This window comes from Zosterops lateralis, assembly GCF_965231275.1.
Source record: "Zosterops lateralis genome assembly, chromosome: 5".
Taxonomy (NCBI): domain Eukaryota; kingdom Metazoa; phylum Chordata; class Aves; order Passeriformes; family Zosteropidae; genus Zosterops; species Zosterops lateralis.
In genome coordinates this window covers 23446382-23469941 of record NC_139766.1, presented here as the reverse complement: position 1 = coordinate 23469941, position 23560 = coordinate 23446382, and the positions used below count along the sequence as shown (strand labels likewise).

The 23560-nt window shown below is 37.2% G+C and overlaps 1 protein-coding gene across 2 annotated transcripts in view; it reads left to right on the top strand.

The window, feature by feature from the left end:
- Positions 1 to 23560, top strand: part of PDS5A (PDS5 cohesin associated factor A) — a 76613-nt gene that overhangs the window by 9741 nt on the left and 43312 nt on the right. For both annotated transcript variants that reach the window (XM_083861149.1, XM_083861150.1), the window contains exons 3-6: positions 20888 to 21091; positions 21471 to 21557; positions 22344 to 22441; positions 22937 to 23063. In XM_083861149.1, the coding sequence (XP_083717275.1) occupies positions 20888 to 21091; positions 21471 to 21557; positions 22344 to 22441; positions 22937 to 23063 (516 nt within the window). The remainder of the gene's footprint in view (positions 1 to 20887; positions 21092 to 21470; positions 21558 to 22343; positions 22442 to 22936; positions 23064 to 23560) is intronic.

Sequence of the window (23560 nt, the reverse complement as noted above, 5' to 3'; positions counted from 1 at the left end):
TGACAGGGAAGAGACCTATTGCAAACCAGCCTGTGGGAATTTTGCTGCCTGTGATGAAATCAATTTCAAATAGGAATAGTACAGGAGATAAACAAGGAAAATAAAGCACAAAAACTTTTTAATACTCTCTTAACCCACAAACTGGCAGTGGGTGATTCATGGTATTCAAAAATATTGCTAGTTTTTAAACTTAAAAGTGGTTGTTTTTAACAACTAAATATGATACTTTTACTCCGTGATCATCTTGATGAAAATCACTTAAGCAGTTATGGTATTGCTGAAAGGGTAAAGCAAGAATTAAAAAAGCCAACCTAAAAACCCAACAGAACTCAAATCATTCAAAAGTAGTTTAAAATCTCAAAAGACAAACAGGAAGTTCTTTGACTTGTTTTGAATAGTGTTTTTTTTATGTAATTAGCTTTTTGGGGGGTTTCTGGCTACTTAGAATCAGTGTTATGGTACAAGTGCTGTAGCAGAATGTGTGCAATGAAACTATAGTTGAACTTAGGAAGTGCTTAATGTAAAGAAATTTTGCAATGTGAGTGTTAGGATTATGCCAATAGTGATGTGGATATGAAAATAAATTGGTTATAAGTTGTTTCTTGAAAAAAATAAGCTAATTGATTTCTGTCACAAGTTTAGTGTAAGGAAGATGTGGTTGCATATTTCACCTTAAAATTTTTACTCTGTCTTTTGGTCCATAGGGTAGTCAAAGTACAATAAATCCTGTTATTGTAGTATGATTTTGTGTCTAACTGTGCTTTTCTTCTGGTACCATTTGAAAATACATGCATGTACTTTATTATCCAAATGCAGTGATGATGCTCTGTAATAAACTCATTACCTGGATTTATTTTAAGTATTCGTAATTTAGTAAGTAATTATTTGAAAGTAAATTCTGCAGAATATAAAAATTGTTCTTTTCTTGTGATTTAAGAGAGTAAATAAAAAAAACGCTATATTCAGTCACTTAACTCTGACTATAGTGCTTTTCTGTGGGCCTTATTCCTGTCAGTCATAAAGGAAATATTTTTTCTTTTATAAACTTTGTTTATATGAAGTAGTGAAGAGGAATAATTCAGAAATGATGCTCCTTTGTTTGCACAATGTCACAATATATTGTGAAGTACATGAAGGGAAGTTTAATTCTTAGGCTGTTGCACTAATACAAATAAAGCAGCTAAACTCAGTACTTTGTTATGATGATTAAAAACAACTCAGTGATCTGTGAGAGATGGAAAAAGTGGCCCTATACGTGTAGGTTTTAACAGGTGTTTTTCTCATCAATGCAGGGCTGCAGAGTTAACATTCATTCACCTAGAAGGCAAATGAAGAATGCAAGGCCACTTTAAAGCTTTTTTCCTTGAAAATGCATGTTTATTTAAATGCCTAATTCAATCATCTTTTATAAATGTAGTTGGCATGTGCCTGAAAAATTTTAATCCACCTCTTCTCAAAAGCTTCTTTTTCTGCTATTACCAGTAGAATATCAGTGATAAAAAGTACTGGCTTTGCTCATGTGAAGTCAATAAATGACGGGCTAGGAGTTGCGTGAGTGTTAGTAACATTTTTTTCTTAGAAAATATATGTATAATATGAAAGTAGGCATAACTGTAGCTGAAGGGAAATTGGGAAATCTAGAAATAAGATTTCAGCTTTGTTCCACTTGAAACTGGTAGTCTAGACTGATGTAAAATCATGAGAATTTTGCTTCAGGAAATGGAGGGTTCACCAAGTACAAAAACTGTATCTTTGTAGAATATATACACATTAATGGAGCTGGAAGTAGGTCAGTAGAAAAATTAATAAGCCATTAAAAAAATCACTTTGAAATGGGATTAAAACCCACGTTTAGTGTCTGTGTTTCTAAATCTCAACTGGGAAAGTGAGGGTGATGTGTAATGTTTTCCAAAGTTATGGTCTTTCAGTCCTAATCTGTGTTTCTCTTTAAAGGTTAAATGACCTTCAGTCAGATTACAGATTAAAAACCTGCCATTTAATTTTGTTTCACTTTGACATTTTTAGATACCGTTCTTAGTTTAGGTTCTTGTGCAAATTGGAGCATTCTGGTCTGAGTGGGATATGCTACACAGACTAAAGAATGCTCATCCTGGGATTAGCGCTCTGTGTGTCACTCCACGTTTGATGCTAACACTGCTGATATCTGTGTATGTCTGTGAGGATGGTGGTCACCATTAGATTTTTATTGAGCAGTGGAGCTGGTTTGAGAAACGCCTTGAGGGACTCTCTCGCACAGGCTCTGTCTCCTGAGAATTCATACTGTGGAACTGTGCCCTAATTCACACTGTCATGAGACTTCTCAGAGTTACTCCAACTTCAGTCTGTGTGAGAGCTGTCGTGTGTTTGTTTCTGTAAAGAATCTGAATTGATGCCTCTCAACACTTGTTAAAAGCTTGGCATCGTGCAGCATCCTCAGAAAATTAATTTTAGAACTAACCTCAAAATTTTAGAAATAAGATTAGTTGAGAGTTTTCTCACAATTTTTCATCATCTTTATCAATCTTCTGCTTAAGACAAAGCTGTGGGCAAAAACAATTTCATCAGGAATGTAACAACGTGAAGGAGTAAGTAATGACAGGTTGGTTTTGTAGAGTATTGAAAGTCAGTTTAGTAATCTAAGCTGACCTGCATAGTGGGTATTCTAAAATAGTCTAAATCAATTTAGTTTATCTTAAAAATAAATAAATAATAATAAAAAAGGCTAGTTCTCTTTATAGTGTGCCAGAATTTTGTTCTGGAAGCTTGTCTTCCTGGCACTGTTGTATCTGACTACTTTTGAGTACTTTTCCTGTGATGCTGCTACTGAAGAAACAGTTGCTCATTTTCACTGCTGCTGCCACTGCTGTTCAGAAGAATAATGGTTCAAAGTAATTTTCCTTATTTGAGTCACCAGCACTTCTAAAGTCGTAGAAACAAATCAAGATTGTGAAGAGTGAGAGGAGTAAAAGTAAAAAATAGAGGCACATAGTGACTGTAGAGAAAGAGGGTAAAACTGGTGTAGTTGGAAAGGGTGGAGTTACTACACCAGTAGGTGGAGGATTGCCCTGAATCAAACCCTGGTGTATGGAAGCACAAACACCAAAGCCAGCACTTTGAGCCAGTCAAATACTCTTGCTACTTGTGGACCATACTTTTCCCCATGCCTATCCAGGTGTATCTGTGGCTTGCAGGATCTTGGATTGTGGAATTGATCCAATCCAAAAGCAGTTTTTTCAGGTAGGTTTTCATTTGGATTAGCATGACTTGTGCAGTCACCTACTACCCCCTCCTTGCTTTTGCAGTTCTCTGACAATATTGGGGTGAACTATTACTTGCAGTGACAGGTGAATTTGGAACACTGTAGTCACTGAGTTTGACCTTACTAAATAAATTTCTAAGTCATTAAACTGCAGCCTGAGATTGGGCTGTAGTAATCTCACTCTCCCCTGTCATTTTTGCAACCGTGTGTGATGAGCTGGTTCAAGGAGCAGATATATCTGAAAAGTAACCTGGGCAGAAAAAGGGATTTTTCAGTAGTGTCACATATCAACCACTTATGTGCTGGCATAATGGGGGGACAGATTTGGGTTGACTCACACAGCCATGAAACGACACCCTAAGAAATTCTACAAACACCCCTCCACCCCCTCTATTTGTGAGGCAGTATCTCTAAACAAAATGAAGTGTGTCCCTTGCTTCAGGGAGCTGCAAATGTTAGTGCAGTGAATGAGGTACTGGCTTTACATATCTGAAAAAAGAAACTAAGAAACAGAGGAGAATGTTGTCTGGTTACAGACAATTGAGATCAGTGCTGTGTTTATAGACAAATGTGTGGATTTTGCTGGTGGCAGTAATTTTGAACCACCGTGAATGTTAGGGAGTCCACAATGAATTTTCTAATGTTTAGCTGGGTAACTGTGGTAATAGATACCACTCATCCTAATACATAATTGCTTTCAAAATTAACTGATTTTATGTTTGAATTCAGAAGTGATGTAGTAATAAGTAGAGAGAAATGCTTAGATACTCCTCTCCTTTCTCTAGGATTGTTTGATTTTCTCTTTTTCTCTTATTGTCTGTCGTGTTTATATGAAAGAAGGAATTGGAGGTTTCAGTGTTTTTCAGGCCTCCCTAAGCATGATGGCTCACATTTCTGTACCAGTACCATGGTTATGGGATGCCGTCTGTGATGCTTAGACTGGTCTTTTCCTATTCTGCAGTCCAGACTGCTGGGTCTTGTGCTGTGACTTGGACTAGAGTAGGCGGTACAGGCCAGTGCTTGCAAACAGATTTGTCTTCATGCTGGCTCTGATTCTTACCATTTTTCCCTTCCTAATGCCTGCTGTAGTTGATTGTTCTTTAAACAAAGACATGTGCTAGCTTCCAGGACGTGTGTCTGTCTGTAGGGGAGTACATGTATACATACATGTAGACAGAGATGAATCTTTTATTTCCAGATAATCACACATAATGCAAAAGATAAAATTGTACTATCCAGCAGATAGGCACCATAAATAGCTTTCTCCCCCAAGCATGAACTGATAAAATGCAAGCAATAGAATCTTTTTTTCTGTATGTGTCATATCAAAACCAGTTACTAACATTCCACAGGGCTCACAGCTCCAAGTTTACTCTTGCGCATGAAGCGCTACCAGAATTATTTATAGGAAGTGAGAACTCTTCTTCCTTAACTCACTTAAGTAATACGTTTTATACTTTGGGACCTGAAAGTTGTGCAGAACATATTAAAGACCCCTTAATAGGAGTCCCAAAAATCCAGCTGCTGTTGAAAGATGTTTGAACATAATTTTGCTTATTCTTAGAGACAGTGTTTACAAGGAGTTTGCAATTTTTTAGTGGTTATATGCATTGAAATTCTGTAGTTGCCAAACTTCAGCTAATGTTGGAGCTGAATTTTGCCTGCTTTTCTAGTAGCAATTTGTTTGTATATGGAAACTTCTATGAAAATAGCAGTATGGGAATGTTGCCAGAAACTTTTCAATGAAGTTGTATAGATAATTTTGATTATACAAATCCTTACTTTGAAATAATTTGATTTGATCTCATGTAATTTGGTTTGTGGCTTGTTGTGTTTAGTTGTTTCATTTTATATTATTATTGAAGTAAGCCCTTACTGGTACTCCTCCATTCAGAAAACTTCAAAATAATGCTTAAGAAATGAATGTGTGGATATGCTTTACATATATTCACATCTAAGTAGTATATGAAGATTCCTGGAGTTCAGTCTTTTTGTTTATATATAAATTCTAGAGACATTAAGTGACTAGTGACTTTTGATTCAAAAATCTGTAATTACCTGTCAAGTCTGATAGTATATGAAAAAAACCTGTGAGTAACTGGTGCCATTTATGACCAATGGAACAAATGTTAAGGGGTTTTGAGCAGCACAGAGAAATTTAGGTACATTAATGGGAGTGGAGGCTAATACCTATTTTACTCTAAACTTACTTTGTGCTGTCTTAATTCTGACTAGAATGCTTGCAAAACCAGCATACTGAAAATGAGGAGGGAAAATGTTCTGGGTTTCCTTGGCTTCTCTAAGACTGCTGTGTAAGAGATATCTGCATTCTCACCTGAGAGAAGTGATGAGCACATAGGATACAGAATGCTTAAATTGGAGGAGTTTATTCAGTGATGGAAAACTACTTTCCTACTGCCAGGATTCTCAATACCTGACTCACACAGGAATCAGCTGTCTTCTGACCTCTGAAGACAGCTCCTAGGCAAATTCGAAACAAATACTGTAGACACAGTGTCACCAATGTGCAGGCGGCCACTGCCTGATTTGAATGTTACCGCATGATTTTACCATTTTTAACCCTATATGTGAGCAGTCAGAGCTCTGGCAAAAGAAAGATGCCTGTAAGGTTAAACAAGGCAGTGGTTTCAAGTGGGCAGAAGGAAGCATTTCCCTACGTCTTTCAGTTTTCTTTGCTAGATTGTTTCCCTTTGATTCTTCTTTTTGCTTCTTAATACAGGCAATGCTTACCTTAAGTCGGGAAATTGCTAATAATGGAATCTGAGAGTAACATCTTTTGGCTTGTCTCCTTGCTTAGGAATTTGAGCCCCATCTGGATTGGGGTTATTTGCTGTACTCCCAACATCTGGAACAGAGTTCTGTAATTAATCATATCAGTATGTATCAGTATTTTGGGACCATTGAATAAAAATACTGGAGCATTTTCTTCAGGATGAGATACTTGGTCAGCATCTGCTTGTTTCCACTTCCACTATTCTCCCATAAAATTCATAGTAAAGTATTAGGTCTCAGCGATTTTCTTTAAGGTGCTGGGTGGCTTCAGTTTAGTATTTGAGATTTAGGCACTAAGATTGTCGTTGACACGTTTTGTTTCCTGACCATAAATCTTAGGCAACAGCATTTTTAGGATGTCCAATGAATTCTTGCAGCGTAGAGACTATTGCATACCTCTACAATTTGTAGGCCAAAGTGCATTCTGAAGTTTTCTTTCCTCACTATGAAGATGAATTGTGAAATGTGTTGATTTTGAATTAAAAAAACAAACAACAAGACCACTATTTCAATCAGAATAAAAAAATTGCAGTGTTACAGTTTTCTTTTTAGGGTGGGAAGACGAGAAAGCAAAAATAGCAAGCTGTGTTCCACAGGGGGGGGGTGTGTGTGTGTGTGTGTGTGTGAATGGGTTCAGTGTACCAGTACATGATCTCCATGCTGTGATCATGAGGGTGATTAAAAAAAAAATTAAAATACTGAGAAAAAACCCCAGAAATACAACTTACTGAACATGAATGAAAAAGTTTAGTGGTTTCAAAAGCCATTCAAGGCTCCTGAAAAATAAGAGCAATGGAGCTTCATGTGTTAGCAAGCTTAACAAACATAATACTTTTATATAGGATTCAGGACCTCAAGGCAATAACTACAGAATATGGTCTAGAGTGGTTTTAGATAAGAAAAGTTAAATTTGTGCCTATGTGTAATGCCCTATATATATGCTTAAGAAAGACCAAGTGGTTTATTTCGACAGTCATCTAGCCAACTAATTGTCATTCTGCAGAGGTTGTATGTGAAAGAGATCTGTCCTTCTGCAGGTAACATTTCCCCTCCATTTTTTTTAGTTTTCCCAATGATTGGGTTTTTTATGATATATTGAACCTCCAGCATATGCCTGTGGGCTAATGTTATGAGATCCCTGCAGCTGAGCAAGTGAAGTGAAATCTCTGTAATTTTTGAGTCAGAGAAACAAAGATCATTTTTAAATGAGGCATTATTTTGGCTTCAGGCCACTTCAGTCCAGTACTATTGATGAAATAGCTGCTTTCTATGTGTTTTGGGGAATCATAACTTTTTGTGGTGAAGCTTGGTGCATTCTTCGTAAGTTTCTCAGATTTCTCTTTGACACTGTGTCACAGATGCAAATATTTGTGAAGTGACCAAATTCTCTGCCACTGGGTACCAAATTTATGTTCATGCTTGGGGTACAGGTTAACATTGTTTCAGCTGTCTGATCTTAGAAAGGGAATATTCCATGAATTTTCCATGAATTCCATGAATTTTCCAGCTATTTCAAGTGAAGGCAGAAGTTACCCAGTGTTGCAGAGCATGCGTTGTCTTGAGACACTGCAGCTGTTGTAGCGTTGGAATTTACTGAATGAGTTTAAAAACCTCAGAAACTGTAAAATTTAGGGGATAACAAAACATTTCTAATGAAATACTGAAGTAGATGTTAAAGTAATGTAAGGGGTATAACCTCAAGAACCTCTCTCAAGTCTCAACTCCTGTGTGGTTTTGTACTTTTGGCATTGAAATTTCTCAAGTTTTGTCATGGTGAGTGAGGATAAGTGAATTTTCTGGATGACCATGCCAAAGTGTTTTGCAAATACAGAGCTACTATGCCTCAAATGCTTTTTAAAGTATGCTGGACCTTCAGAAATTTTGTGTGAGTCCTATTTTAGGCACTGTTTATGAGGATATTGCTGGCAGCTATTTCAATTATATTTGGTACTTGCAGAGTGCTGATTCTGATGATGTAGTTTAGTAAAATATTACTTTCAGTTAAGTTCAGCATCATCAATTTCGAGACGGAACTTGAGTGATGTATTTAAATACATAAATGAAACATTAGATACTTAAGGTGTTTTTTAAATAAAAAAAAATCTTTATATGAAGTCTCTTTCTAGCAGAGCAAGGAAATGGCAGTGCTCTCTGATTTTTGGAACCTCTGTAAACTTTCCATTTTTCAAAAATGAAGTTTTAGTACAAGACGCTCCTTATTGAAACTTATTCAAAAAAGTCATTTTATACTGCCTGCTTCTTATCTTAACAAAATCAGTAGCCATAAAACTGTGATCACATGGGAGGAATGTTGAGGGACAGGTACAGCAGTTATGGTCATATTCTAGCTATTTACAGGGACGGAATTTGATCCAACTGATAGGCAAAATAGTTGCAGAGCTCTTATGATGGAAACGGGGCGTTACTTAAGTTCTCAAAATACTAGAGAAAAATTCCCAGTCAAGACTTTATTAGCCTGACATTAAAATAACTGCAGAAAATCAGAGCAAAACCACCACTGCTCTGAGATACGTGATGTAATATCCTCTAAAATAATATTGCTAGTCCAGAAAGGTGTATTAAAATTCTTCAAAACCAGGAATTTGATTTTTTTTTTCCTTTATTAGACAAGAAGGTCGTGGTTTTATAAACAGAATACATATTCTGGATTTGGGATAATTTTCAATCAGCTCAAGGTAGCTATACTACTTGAAAATACTACTAAAATGTTTAACAGTGTTAGAAACAAGTGAAAACATCATCCTGTTACTGGTGATTGGGTGTAAATGTCAAGACCTAGCAAATAAAAACAGGTGTGATACAGAGACACAAATAGGAAAACCTGTTTTTTTGTCTTACGTTGTTGTAGTTGTTGCTCTCCTGTCCTTGCCTTTTCATTTTTACTTTTTCATTTGGTGTACAAATGCACATTACTCCCATGCTCAAAATGGAGAAGTCTACATACAGTATCATAAGTTGAATAGTAAAAACATTAAAACAAACATTTTAAATACAGTCCTGTAAAGTCCAGGAAAATGCTTTCTATAGATAATATATTTGATTTTAAATATTCCAACACTTTCAATATGGGCAGTTGTGATGGTAATATGAATTTCTTCAAGACTTTTCATATTATTCTTTGCTACTTATGTTAGAATCACATGCATAGATGTATCATATTGATACAGGCTTGTTTCTCAGAAACTGAATAGCCTACTCACGATCATTATATCATTAGCATCATCCTTTTGCTGAGCATTGTGAATTTGACTTTTCTGTCCTTATATCAGCAATATTGGTGCCTTTAATTTTTCCTTTGGTCTCCCACTCCATTGTCATGACAACTTTTAAATGGAAAAATTCTTGAAAATATTACTCATTTCACATATATCAGAAGTCAGTGTATTACTTAGGGGTACTTGACATTATGCACAGTAAAATAATTTAGGCTTGCTAAATTAATTCTAAAAATACAATACTTTCCATACATTTATTAGAAATAATTTTCTTCCTCCTTATTAAAAAATTAAGACTTACAGCCAGGAAAACTACTCCAGATAAGTTTCAGGTCCAATTTTTTTGCATTATTTTTTCCCTGGGCTTTAAGAATTTTCAGAAACTTTGGTTTTGGTGGGCTTAGTTAAAAATAAAATGAAACCACCACCAGACACTCACAAAAGTAAGAACATTCTTGCCTTTTTGCGTTCATTCCATTTTGTAGTGCTTTAGTTTTGAGCTTGGTACCTGCCTAAAGACAAAGCCGTGGGGAGGGTTTCATATTTCTTCTGATACAGGTAATAGTGCTCAATAGGTAGCAAAATTATCTGGTAAAACAATGCTTCATTGCAGAAAGATAATTTGTCTGATCAGAAATTCTTTGCATCAGTGCATCTCGCTTGGTAGGCGCAGTAGCTGGCACCTCACCAGCTGCTGGCCGAGATTCTCCAGGGCAGCCAGGGCCTTCTGAGGAGATGGTTTGCTCTACTGGTTTGTTAGGTGTTTGTTTTTGTTGTTACTGGTTGGTAGTACCAGTTTTGATTGTGAAAGGTCAAAGATTTTTACAGTTTTACAATTCTGATTTTTGTCCAGCTTTTTGCATTGGGAATGGAAACTCTCAGTTTCTGCATTCTCTATAATCTTTGTTAATTTGACAGTATTGTACTATGACTCCTATAGATGACAAGACAAAATTCTTCAGTGAAGTTTTGTCACTAAATACAGTGCATATTAGGGTCCCATGATTTTACCCTGATTTTCAGTTCTAAGGTGCAATGGACTCTGGCTCCTAAACAAACCAGAAAATTCATGTCATAGCTAAAGAGCACTTTCTTGTTGACCTGTGGTACCATTGTTCTGATACCATGTGTGATGGCATTATGTGCAATTGCCAATCATTCAACAAATTGCATGAAAGAAATTCTAATTTATTTCTTCTCTTACTGTCACGGATAAAAGAAATTTTAAAATTTTTCTTCTTTTAAAAGAAATGGACTATGGAATCAGTTAAAGATCAAGGCACAAATAGTTCCCAAAATTTTCTAGCTCACCACAGTTTACAAGATTGCTGAAAAAGACTTCCCTCTTTTTTTTTTCTTTTTTTTTTAAAGAAAAAGAGAAAAAAATATTTTTTTTTGTCTCATTTATCAATGTGCTGAAACATACTGGGTTTGCATAGGCAAACTCTTATAGTGAGAGGTTGCTGCAGGAGTAGCTTCTGTGAAAAGCTGCCAAAAGCTTCCTCTGTGTGTGGCAGAGCCAATCCCTGGTGAGTCCAAGGATGGACATGCTGCTGGCCAAGGCTGGGCCAATGAAATGGTAGTAACACCTCTGTGATAACAGATTTAGGAAAAAAAAAAGAAGCTATTTGCACTGATAACAGCCAGAGAAAGAGAGGGTTGAGAATATATGAGAGGAACAACTCTGCAGATGGCCAGGTCAGTGGAGAAGGTAGCAGAGGAGGTGGTCTAGGCCCTAGAGCTGAGATTCCCCTGCAGCCCATGGAGGACCACAGGGGTGCAGAGATTCCCCTGCAGCCTCTGTTGAAGACCATGGTAAAGCAGCTGTGCCAGTGCAGTCTGTGGAGGAGACCCAGACCAGAGCAGGTGGATACCTGAGATGAGGCTGTGACTCTGTGGGAGGCCTGTCTGAGCAGGGAGGGATCTACAGGCCCATGCAGAGAGAGAGGAGCCCATGCTGGATCAGGTTTGCTGGTAGGACTTGTGACCTCTTGGGGACCCATGCTGGGACAGCCTGTCCTTGAAGGACTGCACCCTGTGGAAGAGTGACCCGTGCTGGAGCAGTTTGTGGAGAACTGTTGCCTGTGAGATGGCCTCCTGTTGGAAAAATTCTTGGAGAACTGTCTCCCGTGGGAGAGACCCCACATTGGAGCAGAGGGACTCCTCCTCTCTGGAGTAGCAGGACTACCAACATGTGACCAACTGACCATGATCCGCATTCCCTGTCTCTCTGTGCTGCTGGGAGAGGAGGTGGAGCTGGGAAAGAGGGAGCATGTTTTTAAAGTTTTACTTCTCATTTTCCTACTCTGATTTTGTTAGTAATAAATTCAGTATTTCCAAGTTGAGCCTGTTTTGCCTGTAACAGTTATTTGGTGAGGGATCTCTCTGTATCTCAACTCAGGAACACTCTGTTATATTTTCTCTCCCCTCTCCAGCAGTGGAGGGGAGTGATAGAGAGACTTTGGTGGATGTCTGGCATCCAGCCAGGATCAACCTGCTACAAAACACAAGTAGGAAAAAGCATGGTGCTCTTTATCTGTATCCTGCTTCTGGTTGGTAGTCAGGAGAGTGTAGGATGTGCCATGGGATGCACCTGTACCATAGTGCAGAAATAGACATGGATATAGACTTTACAATATCAGTATCATTGGCAGCATAGCTCTCTAGGGGTGTTTTTAATGTGAAACCCTAACACATGATTGTGTTGTAAGAATTGATCTTAAATAATCAGTTCAAAATGAATCCTTCTACTGTGAACAGTCAGTTCACAGTAGAAATGCAAATGCCATTGTTCTGGTAGCACCACCTTCTCTTTGGAAGAGGAAATGAATTAACACAGAGCATTGAGCTGGTTCTGAAGTATTCTGTCTGTCACATCTGGAAGCTATTATCAAAGTATTTGCAAAACTTCATATGGAAATAGAAACTCTTTCACTGTGGGGAATAAGGTTTGAAGAATTTTTTTGTCTCACCCCAGCTTTATATAACACTTGCCATTACACCTGGGGCAGGAGGACTTCTTAAGGAAATGCTTCTAACTGATGATGTCTTGAATTATCATTAGAACATTTGAAAAATAGTCTCTTTTTAGTCCCTCTGCAAAACTCTTTCATTACGTATCTATATATGTGGAAGCAAAGTTTCTGAGAATTTAGGTGACTTTAGGAACCTTCTTAGGGTATTTAAACAATTACTGGTCTTTGGCAGGAAAATTGCAGAGAGTACCATTACAGATCTTCCCAGTAATAAAGACTAGGTGCTGCTGAGGACTGAATCACTTAAAAAAATAAAATGAAAATTGGTGCTGTGACACCACACTTAAATCATAAATGTGTAAGAGGTGGGGAGTAGTGTGAGTATGAAAATATATTGTGTTGATAAATACAAGCATTCTTATCATTATTTGAGAAGAGGTATACATACATTGTTAAAATGTATGATTTGATTGTGACTATAGTTTGTGTCATAGAAAAATTGTGAACCAGTTTAAAACTGGGATAACAAAATACCTTAGGGATTGCAATATTGGTACAGCCAAACTAACAATATTTCTCAATGTTTCTTACATTAAAATAACTTTTAAAGGTCTTGGATTGAGTAGCCAAGTATTGTCATGCATCCAAAGCTGCTTGTAAATAAAAAGTAGATACCAAGAAATAATTTTTGTTGGTGACAAACCATTCAGTGACCTAATGTCAGGTAGTACTTTGCACACTTGAAAATCTTTAAGCTCTTTAGGAAATGTGATGATTTTGTTCATCACAACGAAGGAGAATTTGTATCAAGTCAAATAATTTGAGTAGAATTGATCCAGTGGGAGCTTTTAGGCTTAATGTTGATTAAAGCATGGTGAGGAATAATGAGAGAAAATAAAACTCTGACTTCATGAAATTGTAAAGGACTAAGTAAGCAAATTCTGATGCATCAGTTGAGGCTGCTCAATGAAATCTTTGACTGAACAGCTTCTATTGAAAAACCTTACAGAATTTATTGTTGGGTCAGGAGCCAGATGATGAATACTGTCTTGTGCTTCCCTTATATGAATCAGACGCATATTGTCATTTGCATACTGTGGGAATGTTCCCTTGTGCAATGCTGAAGTTGTAGTGAACCTTTGCCACCAAAGATCCGAGATGAGGATATGGTGAGAATAATAAGAACCTGGAAAGCAGGATAGTGGTGGCTTGAAAAGGTAAATGGGAAATTTCTGCTGTCTCAGGTCTTGATGAAACCCCAGGAAACAGATTATTAAATTAAAATGAATAAGTTCATTGATACATTGGATACAAATTCTGAAAATTACTGTAGCAATTTCTGAGACCTCAAATTTAAAATGATCAGTGATCACATCTTATTCCAGTTTTTACTAAATAGAAGTAAAGTGAATTTTCACGGGATCTAAGAGAATAAGGCTATCTATAGTTGCCCATTTCAGGCTTCCTGAGCTTGCCACTAGTAAGGTTAAGAATTCATGCCTGTGTTAGGTTGTTTGTTAAGAGTTTATGCACTGGAAAGGCTTAACTTCTTCCCTTCCTGGTCCTGGCCATTGAAGTCTAACTACCTTCTTGCTGCTGGACCTGGAACATATCAGATCAGTTCAAACCTGTCTCCAGATAGCTATTATTTTGGTTGCATGTGATCTCTCAAATAGTCATCATTTCTAAAGAAATGACAGATTATAAAGGTTCTCACAATAGTGAGACTGTAAATAAACTTACGAGTTGTTCTTATACAAAGCATAGTGGTACCTGCTTAACACAAAAGAAATTGACTTGGGTTTAAAGTACACTTACTTGGAGGAAAAAGCACATCACTCTTGTATATAGTGCTGAAGGAACTAAGGGTGCACAAAAATAGGTTTGAATCTTCCAAATCCTACTTTAGTAAAATTTTAAAATCAGTGATACTGTCTAAAATACTCAGTTGTGAGCAAAATATATTTCAACAAGGTTGTGGTGATAGGAAAAGGCATGCAGTATTTTCTTTGCACATCATGAATCTGATTTTTCCTATGGGCTTGTTCATGGCCAGAGTACAAGATTTATTACATGCAGTGGTAACAGCATTAGGATTGTCGTCTGCTGGGAAGGAAGGATAGAGTTTTACTTCCTTTTGCGCCACTGTAGTCTTGGGAAGATACTTTCTTGGAACTTTTCCTTGCAGCAGTCCATTGGTTGCTGTAACCAAGATGTCAGTCTGATTGACTGTCAGTACATGATCGATTTTTGCAGAGCAATCTATTGAAGCAGAATTTAAAATGCATGTTCCAATTTGTGCCGTGAAAAGTATTTTGGATTCAGGCATCTGTTTTTTCTCATTTTGTTTGCCTTGTTCACCTCTTCTGTTGCATTCATGTTACTGTGAGGAATCTTACAGCTTTACAATAGAACTGGAATTCTACTGCATGTTGATTACAAAGATATAATATGTGGGTAATTGTACAATCCCTCTCCCAATTTGGTAACAATACTTGTCCTATTTAAGTGATATTTGAATTAATTTTATAGTTAATAGTGTGTATCAAGGAAGTTACTTCAGGTAATCCATGAACTATCTGCTCCATATACTGTTCTTATTGCAAATAGTAATCAGTCTTTCTGCTTTTACATATGTCAGATTGATTTAATAGCCAGGTTCTTGGTAAATAGCCTGACTTGCTTGATCTGAGTAAAATAATACAGAATATGCTATTTCACCAGTGAGAAGATCGTGGTAAATTACCAGTCTGTGACTTGTTAGCTTATGATTGGTCACTTGGCCAGAATGCCGGAGAAAAGCCTGGTGTAGGTCGGTGCCCAGGGTCAGAATAGCCAGTTAAACTGTTTGCCCAGTCAGGGGGTATCTCTGTTGTGGCTACTATTGCTGTTGCTGCACCAACCTTACATCTCACATGATACATTTGCAGTCACATCTGGAAGCCCTGTTGGCTTCACCTGGTGAGCAGGATATATCTAAAGAAGAAAGCAGTCTTTGCCCTTCAGAGTGTATATGCTTTCTATCATCCTTTGTTCAACTTTTCATTTTCTTTTTCCTTTCCCCAAGTTATCCAAAGCCAGTTAAGTGTTTTGTCAGAGTACAGATGAAAGAATTTCTAGTGAAAATGGAGTATTCCCCTTCTCTGGACTTCCTCCAGCACTTCAACGTCTTTCCTGAACTGAGGGGCTCGGAAACAGGATTCAGGGTGTGGCCTCACCAGAGCAGGACAGTCACTACCTTGGATCTGCTGGCCACACTGTTGCTGACACAGGCCAGGATGCCATTGACCTTCTGTGGCACCTGCGCATATGCTGGCTCATGTTCAGTGGACCAGCACTCCCAGGTCCTTTTCCACTGGGCAGCTTTCCAGCCCCTCTGCCCCAGCCTGAAGCGCTGCCTGGGCTTGTTGTGACACAAGTGCAGGAACCGGAAGGGAACCTTGTTGAACCCCATGGCCTTGGCCCACCAGTCTGTCCTGTCCAGGTCCTTCTGCAGAGCCTTCTGCCCTCCAGCAGGCAACGCTCCCAGCCAACTTGGTGTCATCTGTGAATTTCCAATCCCTTAGTCCAGATCATTGATAAAGATATTAAACAGTACTGGCCCCAAAGAGAGGTTTTCAGCTGTTGTTTTTAATTAGCACAGTCTGGTAAATGTCTCCTTAGAAACAAAAGGCATTCGAGGCTCCTTTGGCAAATACTTTCTGTATCTATGTAATTTTAAATTATTTGGTTTTAATTAGTGAGGATAATCAGGACTAAGTAATGTGTTTCCAATCAGCATTTAGTATTTTTGGCATTTAATGAGTTGTATTGCTTGTTTATTTCCTTTCCTTCTTCTGTCATGTCCCGCAATTGCATTTTCGTTGTTTTCATGTACATAGCCTGTTGTTGCCTCATAAATTCTTTACAATTGCTTACTAAATGTCCATCTTTCTTCTCTTCTGTTGTTGACAGCAGGTAAGGTCTTAGTAGCATAAGTTGTTGGATTTAAGCACTAAGTGTATGACAATTTACCAATGGTGATTTTTTGGTATTTCTGTTCTTACCATAGAATATCCTGTCCTCTGCTGCCATTCTGTAACTGTCCCATCACCATCAATTCCTACTTCTCGTGCCACAGGTTTTTGTGGAAATAGGGTCAGTTATAACACCTTTCTGCACAAATGATTCCATTTAGTTCTAAAAGGTTCTTTCATTTTATCACTTTAGGAAGGGGTTAAGGAGACAATATTGGCCTAATTTTCTTCTCTTTCAAGCTCCTCAGTTTCCGTGTGGCTGTTCTTGATGCTCAAACTAAGTTTCTTGTCATGGTCAGTCTTGCATAAAGTGATTATCTTTATTAAAAGTATGAGCTGTTTTGAGATGGGGGTTATCAAAGTAATTTGCCTTTTATGTGTTAACCTGTTTTTCTTGACTTCTGGATTTACTTACCTGTTCCATGTTTGGTTTGTATTACAAAATTCTGTTGATGTCAGCCTGTTGGGTGTATTGACAAGATGTAATTTCTTGATTATTACATCAATATTTGGTGCTTTCTGCTTAGTTGGTAGCTCCCTTGTTTGGGCTTGGGGTGGTGGTGCAGTGTGTGTGTATAGTTTGTTATTTGGGATTATTTTCCTTGTTTGCTGTTTAAAGAAAAGGCAGTAAAACCTGTGTTACTATATTTGTGATTTCATTTGTCAGGAATTTAAAGATTTTGAAATAACAACCATCTGGTCCTCCTGATTTTAGTATTTTTCTTTCCTTTTTCTTCACGCATTAATGTCTCTTTTCCATGTTTGTTTGAGGCTTCTGGATAATAAATAAGACTCTGAGGCTGACAAAGACTTCTCATCCTAAATCTGCACTACATAGAAGTATTTTTTTCAGAGACACATCTGAAACATTTTGCTATGCTTTGCTGTGAGAACTGAGATAAAAATATAATTTATTGTTAATAGTTAATGGTAAAGATCACCTATACACTGCATAAATCATGTCAGGAAAGGTGTAAAAACACTCTGATGACAGAGTTGCATTATTTGTGTCTGCTGTGATTTCAGCCTTTTCTTGGCATCTCTCCTTGAATCGTTCTAGCTCTTGAAGTGTTTGTTATCTGGGTTTGCATCCATTTGGTTAAGTTTTACTTACAAATATCTTTTGTATTTAATCCAAGTACTGAAGTTACTTTACAGTATCATCCCTGATACCATACAACAAATGGTATCAAATTCTCTCAATTGTTGAATTTCTTCTTTCAGTCTTTGCAAAGAGATTTTTTTAAAATACTGAGTATTTTCCGTGGTCTTTTAACAAGCCAAGGGTTGTTAAATGTTACTGCTTTGGAGCCCTGTGAATAAGCTGGTGTAAGAACAGTAAAACAAATGCAACATGTACACGCCTTCCCCCTGCTGTGACTGGCTTGGAGGTTTATGCTTGTCCTGCCAACTGCAGCAAGGCTTTTCTGTATCTGCCTGCTTCTTTCCTCTCTGCAGCTGCTGGTTTGAGTCTTTTTGCTGTCTATAGTGACTGCCCTGTCCTCTGTGTGCGTTCATGTGTCTCTCCCCCCTGTATTGCTGGAGTCATCAGTATGTTTCAGCAGTAGATGGGCTTCCTGATCTAGCAAACCATTTTCCTAAATCCTGCAGATCTGAACAGCTAAAGTTCAGTATTCCTGTCTGAGGCATAGCTCTTGCACAAGAGCCACAGCTGAGTCACATAAGGGCAAGCTACCATGCTGATTTAGTCTTTGGAAACAGGCCACATGTAAAGCTGCATGGGAGATGTGGGCAGTGTGTGAACAGCCCTTTGGCAACCTCGTGTGTATGTTTCAATGCAGTCCAAAGGCTGACAGTCTCACAAGAAGCTGCAGATATTGTTCATCTTGCCTCGTTTCAGGCCTCTAGTCACACTGACCTGCTTTCATGCTTGGTGCAGAATTTCAGGGCAAAACTGAGCCAGCGTCTGTATATATCATCATAGACATCTGTGCTTGAACTCAGGGTGTGTGTATTTCTCTCCAGTGGGTGAAAGGGTAACCCAGAGTGACTGGCTTACACACTGTATGGCTGATACAGTCAGGTGAACGCTTTCTTGAAAGTTTCAAATTTCCAGTTTTCAGTATGTTCATAACATGTTGGGAGTGACTTTAGCAGTCTTCATGTAGCTGTTCTTGTTGGTTCGAATAAAGGCATTTGCATTTCTTCAGTGTTATATAGTCTGATCATTTCACTTATTTGCAGAGCCTGGGAGAATAAAATTTTGCTCTGATAATTAGAATTTCAGGGTACTCTGGTAAAAATGGAAATAATGTCAATTTCTAGGATAGTTATAATAATTATTTTTTTCAAGCTAAGTAAAGTACCAGTATGTGACAAATTAATGGAGATGTATTCAATCAAAAGTGATGAAGAATGAATTTAATCATAAATGTGCATAGCTGTATTCTGTTTACATTTGCTAGAATTAGTGTTTTAATTGACTGCCTAATTGGAAAGGAATGGATGATGAGACATTAATATTATTAAATAATATTTGTATGTCTCTTGCTTTTTGCACAGAGTATACTAACAGATTTTTGTTGTGAAAGATGCTAAGTCTGTATGCTTTTTATATATAATTAATATTAGTGTTCTAGGTAGTTTCAACTATACAGCCAGATGTTAAACAGTTAAACAGTACTGCTGTAATCTGAAAAAGTGGTGGGTTCTTGTTACAGTTTGATCACATTTTTTGGAATAAAAACTGTCTTAGCGTGATAATGAGTGGTTTCCAGTGTGGACATTCAAAACCTCAGATTACTTGGACTTTAGCCTTTTATATCTATAGAGTTTATTTCAGGTTTTCAGTTTCATTAGCAGATCAGTTTCTGGCTGCATCCAGGACTCCAGGCGAGGCTACCCCAGTGCAGTGCAGAGCAGGACAGTCCCTTCCCTTGACCAGCTGGGGATGCTGTGCCTGATGCACCCCAGGACACAGCAACAAATGGCCCTGTAACAGGCAGACCTGAATTGTCAGTAGAAGAATGGTTTTGTGCTTTCAGCTAGGGCTTTAAAACATAGCTTAAGAATATTTTTAAGGAAACAAATAAGACACAGTTTGTGTTTTCTTGGGCTATAAATGTAAAGTTCTCTTTTTCTCTGTTTGTTGTTGTGTAGGGTTTTTCTCCTCTCTAGTCTCTTCTTTTTTGTCTTTGTGGCAAATTGGATTATATTTGTACATTACTAGAAATGGAGGAGGATTTTTAAGTAATGTACTGTAGGAGAGGTTGCTGTCAAACGTTTATTTTAATTTATAAGATCTGAATTCAAAACTATATTTCAAAACTCAGGAAGGAATGAAAGCTGAAACACAGTACTTTCAGGAAGTTGGAATTCAGGGACATGCTTAATAATGGAGAAGCAACCCTAGAATCATTTGAATGACACTGTAACAAAAAAAATCTGCTTAGAGTAAGAGATGTATTTATTAGCTGTGTGAACTCAGTCTTCTTTTTGTGTTTTACTGTTATTATTTTAGAAGTGTTTTTGACCCATCGAGATTTATCATTCTGTGTTCTCTCTTGAATCTCTTCACTGTGTGCACTGTGTATACAGTGTCTTTAGTGGGGGTACCAAATCCTATTGGTGTACAGTTGTGGCTGTCCTTCACAGTTTTAACTCTAAGGATGCTCAAGTAACATGGAGGAATGGAACACAAAGACTGATTTCACAAAGGTCATTCTAAGAGTCTCTGGCATGTTTGCCTGTTCTGTGCTGACATCCTAGAAGTCATTCTCATCCTTTAACAAACACTATTGCAAAAGTTAAATATGCAACTTTTAATTTCTTCTTCATACTAAACTTTTACTTTCAGCTTTGCCAGATCATTATGTTGAGAAGTTTCAATTAACTAGGGTTATATAATAATTAAAAATAAACTATTTTGGTGGCATCTCATAGGAATTAATAGTTCTTAGCTGTGCTAGAAGAAACAAGGAAACCATGTGGTTAATTTTTTACATTATGTTAATAAGGCTAAAGATGCAGCTCTAAATATGCAGAAAGAGAGATCTGCAGTGTTAAGACTTATTTTTTACACAAGGGATTAAATTATCCAGTATCTAGTTTGCTTAAACTAGATGGAAAGATTATCATGCATGTGTAAAGTACTTTGTGAGGTCTGTGCCTCAACAGAGGCAGAGTATTAAGAGTGGCCTCTTAGGCTCCTCTAGTCCTGGCACCGCTCTAAAGCAGCTGCTTTGTACTGTAGCCATGTGTTAGGCCAGATGGCTTACAGCCCCTTGCACCATTCATACTGAGGTGAGTCCTCTCTTGGAATTGCAATGGGACTGCTTTGAGGGAGAGATGCTGCCATCTCCAATCTCATCTGTGCACAGCAGTTTCTCTGCTGCACCTCAGGTCAAGATTGACAAAATAAGCGGAACTGCAACGTGGTTTTCAGTGTCTTAATCTAAAATACCAAGTTTAATAAACCTGTAAGTATCAGATTAACACTTCCATATTTGTCCTAACAAAGAAATTCAAGTACTAATTGTGATTATGCAGTAGAACATGTACTGATAGCACTGCATCCTTTTTAAAAGTCTTGTTTAGTAAAAAGGAATAAAAGCAGAAGGAAATATATTTTTTCTCAATGTTTTTCAGATGGTGGTAAAAACCTTCATGGATATGGACCAGGACTCAGAAGATGAGAAGCAGCAGTATCTCCCATTAGCCTTGCACCTTGCATCTGAATTCTTCCTCAGGAATCCCAATAAAGATGTGCGCCTCCTTGTAGCATGTTGCTTGGCTGATATCTTTCGTATCTATGCTCCTGAAGCTCCATATACTTCCCATGACAAACTTAAGGTAAAAAATGCTTCATAAAATCTTCCTTATTCTTACTGAAAAAAATATAAACCGCCCTCTCCCCCCAAAAGACCCCAAACAAACCAAACAGTCCTCTCCCCAAACAAAAAACTCCAAAAACCAACAGAAAAATGTTTTTATTCCCGTGTATACTGATTCTTAGTTTTGTTAAAGAGAAGCTGCATTAATCCTGTAAGTCAGTGTAATACTTAATGGCCAGAGATATGTAATGGAATGCTAGATGGCCAGTATCTGTGTTGATGATAGCTTTCTGTCAGTGCCTAAAAAAGACAATCTCATGTTCTCACATTATGAGTTTGAAAATGGTTGCATTTTTACTTTCTGTTGTATCAAGCTTGTAAACTTTGTTTTTTGACAGGACATATTCTTGTTTATTACAAGACAATTAAAAGGCTTGGAGGACACGAAGAGCCCTCAATTTAACAGATACTTTTACTTGTTAGAGGTAATAAAATAGTTATAACTTTCAGTAGATGGTATTAGCTCTGTAAGCCTAAGAAGTGTAATAAGTTGTTCTCCTGATGCACAAGTATGCCTGGCAAATTTCTTTATTCAGTAGATCACACCATTCTCATTAAAGTTTAGTGAATTGCTTCTTTTAGTACTTAAAATGCTGTTTGTGTTTAATAAGTTTGTCAGTCTGTAGTTGAGGACATGTTAAAACAGTTGACATTTATTGAAATTTAGCCTTTATCTTACAATTCCATACATTGGGGGTTTTTATCATGAGAGAAAATTTCAAATGCTGATTGAAATGTAAATGGGCCTATATTGGTGATCGGAGGAGGAATGTAAGATTTTTGCATTAAAAACATTGCAAAACCATGCTCTTGACAAGAACTGAGTGGTAGGGTTCAGTGTGCTTTTAGAAATAGTATTGCTTTTATAAACAAGATATTTGATGTTTAAAACATGATGTTTAAAATTATATAATTTTATAGCATGAAGAAAAAAAAGTCTTATTATATTAACAAGTTCTGTCAATCGGCTTTTATACTTAAGAAATCAGATCATTCTGTACTTAGCTTTTTCTGGATATATCTTGCAGAGCATCTCTGTCTTAGGAACTCTTTATATGCAAAGCAAATGTCCACTGTCTTTCCCCAAAGGATTTACATCTACTGTATGTTATTTTTCCTTAAATAGGAAAAAACCCCATTGCTAACATGATTATGTTTATATTACTTAATGTGAAGTTGTACTAGCCTAAATATCCTAATTTTTGTTTTAGAATTTAGCTTGGGTCAAGTCTTACAACATCTGCTTTGAGTTGGAAGATTGCAATGAAATTTTTATTCAGCTTTTTAGGACTCTTTTTTCAGTTATCAAGTAAGTTGAATCACTTCCATTATTTTAACTGTCAAAATATCATCAGGTTTGGGGTAGACTTAATCATTACATAGTCTACAGATAAATATGTTTGAACAATAGTCTTTATTTCCCTAAATGAAGAGCTGCTGAGAAAGCAAATGCCTGTCAACTATTGATATTATGGAGGGGTGTGTGTGTGTGTGTGTCTAAAAGTAGATGTGTTTTAAAATTTGTTGTCCACGTTACAGCAGTATACTTCATTGTGATTGGTTTATCTACATTTTTGTATTGGCTGTAATTGTCCTTTTTTATTTTGATTCTCTTAAAGCAGAGCTAGGTTATTCTACATTTTTGAACCTTTCTATGAGAGAGGAAAGGTGCATAAAATAATTTTGAGATGTGGAGAGTGTAGGGGATAGCAAACTGGACAAGAGAAGATGTTGTTTCTTGATTGTACTGTTAGTATTTATAAGTCTGAGAATTCGATATTGATAATATTCTTTATGGTCTTAGTAATAGCCACAACCAGAAGGTACAAATGCATATGCTGGATTTGATGAGTTCTATCATCATGGAAGGCGATGGAGTAACTCAGGAGCTGCTGGACTCAATTTTGATTAACCTCATTCCTGCACACAAGGTCTGCCAAGTAAAATATTATCATAGTATACTGTTATAATAACAATAATTCTTACTGCCTTTTGCATGTTGTTTAGCTCTTTAACACTTTAGCTGTCATGACTGTTTTATTTTCTCACATTCATTTGGGAATTACCTGGTGCTGTAGATTAGCTCTGTCTAGATTATTTGATACCAAGAGATTGTGCCACCTCAGGATCTCTGTGCTGAAACATAAATAAAGTGTTCTCAGGCAAATATAAAAGGAAAACATTGTATCTTGAACATTGTAGGTGGTTGGTTGGTTTACTTTTGGGATATGTTGGGGCTTTTTAAATAGAGAAGATCTTTAATATTTTTGAACGTAAAACAAAGAAGGGATGGGGTAACATATTCCCAAGACTTCTGTGGTGTCTTGCTGTTCTCCTCAGCTTGCCAGTCAGACTTCACTGTACCTTCCTAGTTGTGCTTCCCACCCCTTCCATTGTCTTTCTTCATTTTATTCCCTTATAAGGAACA